The sequence below is a fragment of the Penaeus vannamei genome, chromosome 43 (genome assembly GCF_042767895.1).
Source record: "Penaeus vannamei isolate JL-2024 chromosome 43, ASM4276789v1, whole genome shotgun sequence".
NCBI classification, from domain to species: Eukaryota; Metazoa; Arthropoda; class Malacostraca; order Decapoda; family Penaeidae; genus Penaeus; species Penaeus vannamei.
In genome coordinates this window covers 18,028,989-18,038,988 of record NC_091591.1, presented here as the reverse complement: position 1 = coordinate 18,038,988, position 10,000 = coordinate 18,028,989, and the positions used below count along the sequence as shown (strand labels likewise).

At 43.5% G+C, this 10,000-nt stretch overlaps 1 protein-coding gene across 1 annotated transcript in view; it reads left to right on the top strand.

Annotated features, from left to right (window-relative positions):
- The window catches only part of LOC113811072 (inter-alpha-trypsin inhibitor heavy chain H5), a 54,610-nt gene that overhangs the window by 32,629 nt on the left and 11,981 nt on the right, over positions 1-10,000 (top strand). Inside the window, exons 7-11 of the mRNA XM_070118835.1 lie at positions 130-347; positions 3,785-3,961; positions 5,965-6,147; positions 7,679-7,812; positions 8,779-8,989. Of these exons, the coding sequence (XP_069974936.1) occupies positions 130-347; positions 3,785-3,961; positions 5,965-6,147; positions 7,679-7,812; positions 8,779-8,989 (923 nt within the window). The remainder of the gene's footprint in view (positions 1-129; positions 348-3,784; positions 3,962-5,964; positions 6,148-7,678; positions 7,813-8,778; positions 8,990-10,000) is intronic.

Sequence of the window (10,000 nt, the reverse complement as noted above, 5' to 3'; positions counted from 1 at the left end):
TATTTATTTCTTTTATTTTTCTTGTCTCCCATGTAACAACGAGAACAACGCAAAGAATGATAGCGTTACCGCATTTTCTTCTTTTTTTTCATTTTCTTTAACACGTTATATTCTTCCCGTTTTCTTTAGTACATCAGGAGCGGCTAAGTCCTTCGGAAATACTGCTGACTTACCGGGAAGAAAATATTACTGCAAGAGCCAAAAATATACGTGATGAAGACGGAAACAATGAAGAGAACGATGATGATAGCATAGATGCGAATGAAGTAGACAGCGAAGAAGATAAAGAAGGTCTTTTAAGCATTTCTTACGATGTGGATAGACAGGCTGATGGAGGAGAAATACAGGTAAGGGTTTGTATGTTACTGCATGTTACCAAAGACTATCTACGAAAGACCGGAAAGTCGAGCAAAATTCTGTGAGTAATGCGGCGTCGGCGCAATAGATGGCGTTAGTGAGCATCTCGTGACGTCATCTCATACCCGTCTGTTTGTTTACTTAGAAGCGCGAAAATTGTTCTGACAGTTCCGACATTGCCAGGAAAGTCTTATCCTTGTTCTGCTTGTAAAAAGCAAAAGGAAGAGAATAGATAACATATTTCTTTTCGGTTAAGGTTTACGATAGGACCGCACCGACTAGGAGAAAATTGAAGATCATAGCGTTGTAGGCGATGAAAAACTACATGCATTGTTATCAAAATTGACTTGCAGAAGCGAACCTCTTCGAGTTAAATGAGGAAAAGTTGGCGCGCAGAAAGTCCCCACGAGCCTCCAGCGACCAAGTCCAACCCCCTCGCGTCGCAGCGAACCACTTAGCTGAGCGGGAACCCAACATGAACTGTTTTGGCGCATGTAGTTAGTGACGTCACGACAAATTTCTCATAAATGCACTGTAGTAAAACGTATTTCTGTATTCTAATTTATTTGAAATTTTAACGAAAAGCGGATTTATCAAATGTTCATTCCTTAAATACACGATGTGAACGATTTTACCATATATGCACCATAGTTTCATTAGAAATACCTGGTATATCCATACTTGCGCATCGATGCCCTCTCCCGGCAAAGTTGACAGTTCTGTTGTTACAGTTCTCGTTGTTTGTTTCAAAGGTGAAGGTTGTTTACATTGCTACTAGCGTTTCCGATTTTTCCAACTTTGCGGTGAAATCGATCACTCACTGAAATCGTTGCAATATCGGGGATAACACGAAACTCAGTGAAATACAATAACCGTGTTCCAGTTGTAGAATTTCGTCTGCGGTTCGTCACTTCCTCAACCACCGTCCCCCCAACTTTAAGGTAAATTCATTTTGTATTTCAAGTGTAGTCAGTGTCGATATAGAGGCACCGGTAGGGAAGCTAGATAATCGGGAGGGGGCCCGGGGGCGAAGCCCCCGGTAGGGAAATACGGGAATCGGGAGGGGGTTCGGGGGCGTAGCCCCCAGGTTAGGAAGGTTTTTTGGTTCATACGGCGATCCTACTGGTCGTTCGTGCGTTTGAGATACGGTTCACTCGATCGTTCGCTCGCGCAACACCGTATCGAATCATCTGTGGCCGAATCTTCTCTCGGATTTCTACCATTTTTCACTTTCTTTGTCATCTGAAATACTATCCTTGGCTCGGATTTTCAATTCCCCACATTCTTTTGCTTTTTAGAATGCATTTGTATGAACGAAATCACCCCCCCCAACCCCCAATTCCCCACGGGATCCCCCAACCTTGTTGGCGGGAGTCGGGGACTTCGTCTCTGACGGGTGCGGTCCTATCATAAACATTTACCCAAACAGAAATATAGAAAAAAGTAAAATAAGTTCAAATGTTAACAGGACAACGACGGGTGGCCTGTTTCGAGCTCCTAGCGAGAGTATACAAGGTGTAGCAGATGCATTCCAGGCAGCTCCTAGGAAAGGGGGTTAGGGGACAGTCCCCCAACCAAACATAAAATGAGGAAATTAATCTCAAAATCATGCGGTCGCAATGCGAAGAATTGAAATAAGAATGTGTATTTCGGCCATTTATCTGGAAAGGTTTTGTTATTATTCTTATAAAGATATTGTAATAATTTTCTTTAATCTATCATACTCAATTTCTATGTATTGATGCATTTTTGGCAATATAATCATATACATTATATGTCACTAATGTCATGTGACTGTAGGCCTATAAGTTCATTGTGCCACGTGGTTTAATGTGTCCTGTATATGGCATGTTGCATACGCCGTATGTATGCCGTGCATGCATAAACTACCAATTTATAATTGTTAACCAGCCATAAATTGCCGAATGGGTAGTTTCGGGCTGGGAGGGGCGAAAGAATTATATGAAGAAAATAAATGCTACTACAAAGTCATGATACGATATGAATTATATATATATATAAATTTATTATTAAATAAGCTATTCATAACCCCCTCTGAATAAGTCTGAACTGACCAAGAACATGAACCCGAGTGAGCACACCCCCACTGAACGACGTCGGATGTTTAGTTGGGCGTCGAGTCAACAGATGGCGCTGGTGGACGACCGGGGAACTCACATTTTTTAGAGTGCGTTAGATAGCATGTTTCCTGTCTTTCGTAGATAGTCTTTGATGTTACCCTGCGTTATGATGTGTCACTTCTCCTATTACATATGCTGTGTTATAATGTGTTAGTGTAACTCCTTTATTACATTATGTTGCGTTATGTGTTAGCGTCATCCCTCGTACTGTTAGAAAATTTATGTATTTTTTTATGGATTCATCATGATTGAAAAGTATCATTACTATTGCTCTAATATGATGAATGCGGTTTTCCTATGGTTGTATAATGGCATAATATGGGATTTAACCCACTAACGACTAACGGCTTCCTGCCATGTCATGGTTAGGCTGTCGCTCACGCCGGGATGACGCCCCATCATGTCATAGCTGTCCAGTCTACTCCAAGTTATGTGCGCTTGCAGTTGTGTGCTTGTTTGTTCCCAGCTGCGGTCCTCATAAGTTGGTTCAGAGCCTCTTTTTAGTCCCATTATCTAAACCAGTGTTGTCCAAAATGGGGGGTACGTAATATAGATCATAAGGGTACGTGAACAAACATTTTTGTGTATCTTTAAAGCATTTTGTTATTAAATCATCTTTTTTATTCGTTTATTAAATTTGATTTTTTTATCAAGACTCCTGCAATGCAGTCTTTTCATAATTAGTATATTATTTGTATTATAACACATCTTGTTTCCCTATGGAGAGTACGTAACGGTACGTGAAGATAATAAAGGGTACGATAGGCGAAAATGTTTGGACAACACTGATCTAAACAGTCGTTTATGCCGCAACGAAGAGCCTGTAATTTTTACTCTAGCAGCTGATTGCACTGGCTCATTGAGTGGCTCGGTAAGGTAAGGTCGTTGCTCTCACAGCTCTCACCAAATTAGGATTGTGATTTTCATACGTCACTGGAGTGTCACTGCTAAGTTTTATAGGGGAATGTGTAATTTTATTTAAGAGCTAATTGTACCACTGCTAATGTGAATGTGTGATTTATGATTAACTCCTGCGCACCTTTCCAACTACCTTCTTATATACCATCTTTCACCATCTTATAGCCTCATACACCACCTTCATACCTTTAAAATATCATTCGCTATCTTTACACCATATTTATACCATGGAGTTACTCTCTCTCACCATCCCATGACATCACCGACCACCTTATGACGTCATCCACCATCTTCACACCATCTTCACACCATCTTATACCCACCATCCACCATTCCGACGCTATCCTCACGCCACCTTTCTTCCACAGATCCTGGGGGGCTTCTTCGTCCACTATTTCTGCCCCGAGGGACTACCCAAGCTGCCCACCCACACTGTCTTCGTTCTCGACATCTCGGGGTCTATGTACGACTTCGGCAAACTCGACCAACTGAAGCTCGCCATGGAGTCTATTCTTCACAGTATGAAGCCGGAGGATTCTTTCGAGGTGTGAGCGAAGGGATGGGAGGGAGGAGAAAGGAGGGGGAGGGAGGGAGGGAGTGGAATGGGAGATGGTAAAGAAGAGGGGAGATTGGGAGGGAGGAGGTGGGAGAGGAAGGGAGGGAAGGAGAGAGTGGAATGAGAGAGGGTGAAGAAGAGGGGGAGAGTGAGAGGGAGGAGGTGGGAGAGGGACGGTAGGAGAGAGTGGACTGGTAGAGGGTGAAGAAGAGGGGGAGAGGGGGAGAGCGGGAGGGAGGAGGTGGGAGAGGGTGAAGAAGAGGGGGAGAGTGGGAGGGAGGAGATGGGAGAGGTAGGGAGGGAGGAGATGGGAGAGGTAGGGAGGGAGGAGATGGGAGAGGTAGGGAGGGAAGGAGAGAGGGTGAAGAAGAGGGGAAGGGAGATAGGGAGGGAAGGAGAGAGTGGATTGAGAGAGGGTGAAGAAGAGGGGAGAGTGGGAGGGAGGAGGTGGGAGAGGGTGAAGAAGAGGGGGAGATTGGGAAGGAGGAGGTGGGAGAGGAAGGGAGGGAAGGAGAGAGTGGAATGAGTGAGGGTGAAGAAGAGGGGAGAGTGAGAGGGAGATGTTGGGAGAGGGACGGTAGGAGAGAGTGGACTGGTAGAGGATGAAGAAGAGGGGAGAGTGGGAGGGAGGAGAAAGGAGAGGTAGGGAGGGAGGGAGAGAGTGGAATGGGGGAGGGTGAAGAAGAGGGGAGATTGGGAGGGAGGGAGGAGGAGGTGGGAGAGGGAGGGAGGGAGTGCATTGAGAGGGTGAAGAAGAGGGGAAATTGGGAGGGAGAGAGTGGAATGGGAGAGGGTGAAGAAGAGGGGGAGAGTGGGTGGGAGGGGAAAATGGGGTAGGGAGGGAGAGAGTGGAATGGGAGAGGGTGAAGAAGAGGGGGAGAGTGGGAGGGAGGGAGAGAGTGGAATGGGGGAGGGTGAAGAAGAGGGGAGATTGGGAGGGAGGGAGGAGGAGGTGGGAGAGGGAGGGAGGGAGTGCATTGAGAGGGTGAAGAAGAGGGGAAATTGGGAGGGAGAGAGTGGAATGGGAGAGGGTGAAGAAGAGGGGGAGAGTGGGTGGGAGGGGAAAATGGGGTAGGGAGGGAGAGAGTGGAATGGGAGAGGGTGAAGAAGAGGGGGAGAGTGGGAGGGAGGGAGAGAGTGGAATGGGAGAGGGTGAAGAAGAGGGGGAGAGTGGGAGGGAGGGGGAAAGGGAGGGAGAGAGTGTGAAGAAGAGGGGGAGAGTGGGAGGGAGGGGGGAAGAGAAGGAGAGAGTGTGAAGAAGAGGGGGAGAGTGGGAGGGAGGGGGGAAGAGAAGGAGAGAGTGTGAAGAAGAGGGGGAGAGTGGGAAGGAGGGGGAAAGGGAGGTAGGGAGGGAGGGGGGATGGAGCAAAGCGGAGAGGCAGGAATGGAGGGAGATGGTAGGAGGGGGTAGGAATGGAAAGAGAGAGATACAGACAGAGATAGACTATAAAACCAGATGATTTTTCGAGGTGATGGAGGGTGAGTGAAGAAATATGAAAGAGGGGAAGAGAAGAAAGTGAGGAAAAAGAATTTAAAAAAGAGGGAGAACATGGAAGCATTTATATACATACATACATACATATATATATATATATATATATATATATATATAATTTTTATTATTATTATTATTATTATTATTATTATTATTATTATTATTATATATATATATATATATATATATATATATATATATATATATATATATGTATATATATATATGTATACACACACACACACACACACACACACACACACACACACACACACACACACACACACACACACACACACACACACATATATATATATATATATATATATATATATATAGAGAGAGAGAGAGAGAGAGAGAGAGAGAGAGAGAGAGAGAGAGAGAGAGAGAGAGAGAGAGAGAGATAAATGTATACATTTAGATAAAAAGATAACTACTCCTTCCCTCCTCCAAAACCCCAACAAACCCCACGCCCTCACGCAGGCCTCACCCCACAGGTCTTGGTGTTCTCGACCCGCGTGACCTCGCTGGGAGTGTTCACGGCCAACCCCAAGGACGTGGAGCGAGGAGTGACCAAGATCAAGCGACTCCACGCCATGGGAGGCACCAACTTCAACGAGGCACTCCTCAGGGCCATTCTGGAGATGAACAATTTCAATGAAACCACGGCAGCTAAACAGGTATGTTTGTTTGTTTGTTTTTTTGTTTTGTTTTTTTGGGACATGTTTGTGCATTGATGATGGTGATTGTGTGTTGTAGTGTGTTGGAGTAAATGAAACCACGGCAGCTAAACAGGTTTGTTTTTGTTTTGTTTTTTTGTTATTTGGTCATGCTTGTGCATTGATGATGGTGATTGTGTGTGTTGTAGTGTGTTCGAGTGTTGTGATTGATTGTTTTAGTGTGTTCGAATGTTGTGATTGTGTTTTGGTGTGTTCGAGTGTTGTCTTTGTGTGTTTTAGTGTGTTGGAGTGTTGTGATTGTGTGTTTTAGTGTGTTCGAGTATTTTGATTGATGGATGGTTGGTTTGCAGTGCCATGTTTTCCCTCCTATATATTTCAATAATTCAAGTACTTTTTGGGGTATTACATTTTGATATATAAACATTACTTCTTTTCATTTCTATTTACATCTTATTTATCTTAAGCGTGAAAGAACACCTTAATTAACCAGCGAATGTTCCATGGATATTACAGAGGCTTTGAACACTAGATGTATATTTGAGAAGCATCTACCTCTTCGAACTCTGAATGGCAGATCCTTAAAACATATAACGAGTGTTCTTTTTTGAAGTCTAGATCGCCAAACTTAGCGAATATTCCTAAAGCTTATATCCTTATACCCAGCGAGTATTCCAAAGCTTATACCACATACCCAGTGAGTATTCCAAAGCTTAGATTACCAAACTTAGCGAGTGTTCTAAACCTTATACCCTCATACCCAGCGAGTGTTCCAAAGCTTATACCCACATACCCAGCGAGTGGTCTAAAGCTCATATCCACATACCCAGCGCGTGTTCCAAAGCTCATACCTTCGAACCCAGCGAGTGTTCCAAAACTTATACCCTCAAACCCAGCAAGTGTTGCAAAACTCATATCCTCCTAGCCAGCGAGTGTTCCAAATCTCATACCCAGTGAGTGTTCCAAACCTCATACCCACATACCCAGCGAGTGTTCCAAAGCTCATACCCTCATACCCAGCGCGTGTTCCAAAGCTCATACCCTCATACCCAGCGCGTGTTCCAAAGCTCATACCTTCATACCCAGCGAGTGTTCCAAAGCTTTATACCCTCATACCCTCATACCTAGCGAGTGTTCCAAAGCCTATATCCTCATACCCAGCGAGTGTTCCAAAGCTTATACCCTCATAGCCAGCGAGTGTTCCAAAGCTCATACCCTCATAGCCAGCGAGTGTTCCAAAGCTTATACCCTCAAACCCAGCGCGTGTTCCAAAGCTCATACCCTCATAGCCAGCGCGTGTTCCAAAGCTTATACCCTCAAACCCAGCGCGTGTTCCAAAGCTCATACCCACATACCCAGCGAGTGTTCCAAACCTTATACCCTCATACCCGTCATACCCAGCGAGTGTTCCAAAGCTTTATATCCTTATACCCTCATACCCAGCGAGTGTTCCAAAGCTCATACCCTCATACCCAGCCTATATCCCCACACGAGTCCTCCATCCCGAAGCTAAAACCTCCCCCCTTCCTCGCAGGTGGTGTTCCTGACGGACGGCAAGCCCAACTTGGGGGAAACCAAGTCAGATTTGCTTCGCAGAAACGTACGAGAAGCCAACATCCACAACTACCCGATCTTCTCGCTTGGTTTTGGTGGAGATGCAGATATGCGGTGAGATAAGAAGCTGCTGAAGTCTTGTGTGTGTGTGGATGAGTAGATAGATAGATAGTGTGTGTAGATTGATAGGGAGTTGGATACGGTAGAGTGTTTGTGTGTGTGTGAGTATTATACATTCTTTAAATAGATTTGCGACTGAAAATGGATGTAGATTTGTGTATATATAGATGATATCAAGTACTTATACGTTCCGAAATTCCAAATGAGATAAACATTTGAACATATTAAGCTTTTACGGAAAGAACCAGCATTCCAATGTTCTCATACATTCCGATCTTCCAAATGAGATAAACATTTGAACCTATTAAACCTCTACGGAACCAATAACCAGCTTTCCAAAGTGCTCATACATACCGACCTTCCAAATAAGAAAAAAAACATTTGAACATATCAAACCTCTACGGAAACAATAACCAGCATTCCAAAGTGCTTGTACATTCCGATCTTCCGAATTAAATAAACATTTGAACCTATTAAACCTCTACGGAACCAATAACCAGCATCCCAACCTCCATAGCCCCCAACCCACAACCCCCCCTCGATAAATCTACGGAAACGAAAACCCGCATTCCAACACCGATCAGAACTAAACTTACCATCCATTTTTTGATAGAATAATATATATTTGCACTCTGTTTGGGGTCAAAGCCCTGAGGGAACCCTTGTACCTCACATATTTCCAAAAAACAGCTGCAACATAAAATCCCGCAAGCAGGTCATACTAGCTTCATAGTAGGTTTTATAGTACAGGTCTTGGTAGCTTAATAGTAGGTGTTATAGCACAGGTCATACTAGCTTCATAGTAGGTTTAATAGTACAGGTCATACTAGCTTCATAGTAGGTGTAATAGTACAGGTCATACTAGCTTCATAGTAGGTGTAATAGTACAGGTTATAGTAGCTTAATAGTAGCGTTCTCTGGTACACAAAATCTGCATGAACATTAACCCTTCCCCCGCAGACTGCTCCGTCAGGTGAGCACAGACAACCGTGGATTCACCCGCAAGATCGACGCCCACGCCCACGCCCATCCCGCCGACCAACTCAGGAACTTCTACGAGGAGATCTCAACGCCGCTCATCACAGACGTCGACGTGATGTACCTGGACGACGAGGTTGAGCCCAACACCGTCGTGCGTCAAGGAACGTCGACTTACTACTCCGGTGATGAAGTAAGTCGTGACGTAACGTGTCGTGCTTGTTAGTATTCATGTAATGCTGGAAGTAGTTAATAGTAGGTGTAATAGTACAGGTCATACTAGCTTAATAGTAGTTGTTATAGTACAGGTCATAGTATCTTAATATACAGGTCATAGTATCTTATCATAGTACAGATAATGCTAACTTAATAGTAGGTGTTATAATACAAGTCATACTAGCTTCATAGTAGGTGTTATAGCACAGGTCATACTAGCTTAATAGTAGGTCTTATAGTACAGGTCATACTAGATTCATAGTATGTGTAATAGTACAGGTCATAGTAGCTTCATAGTAGGTGTAATAGTACAGGTCATACTAGCTTCATAGTAGGTGTTGTAGTACAGGTCATACTAGATTAATAGTAGGTGTAATAGTACAGGTCATAGTAGCTTCATAGTAGGTGTAATAGTACAGGTCATACTAGCTTAATAGTAGGTGTTATAGTACAGATAATCCTAACTTAATAGTAGGTGTTGTACAGGTCATACTAGCTTCATGGTAGGTGTAATAGCACAGATCAAACTAGTTTTATAGTAGGTGTTATAGTACAGGTCATACTAGCTTAATAGTATGTGTTATAGTACAGATAATCCTAACTTAATAGTAGGTGTTGTAGTACAGGTCATACTAGCTTAATAGTAGGTGTAATAGTACAGGTCATACTAGCTTAATAGTAGGTGTAATAGTACAGGTCATACTAGCTTAATAGTAGGTGTAATAGTACAGGTCATACTAGCTTAATAGTAGGTGTAATAGTACAGGTCATACTAGCCTAATAATAGATGTAATAGTACAGGTCATACTAGCTTCATAGTAGATGTAATAGTACAGGTCATACTAGCTTAATAGTAGGTGTAATAGTACAGGTCATACTAGCTTAACAGTAGGTGTTATAGTACAGGTCATGCTAGCTTAATAGTAGCTGTAATAGTACAGGTCATACTAGCTTAATAGTAGGTGTTATAATACAGGTCATACTAGCT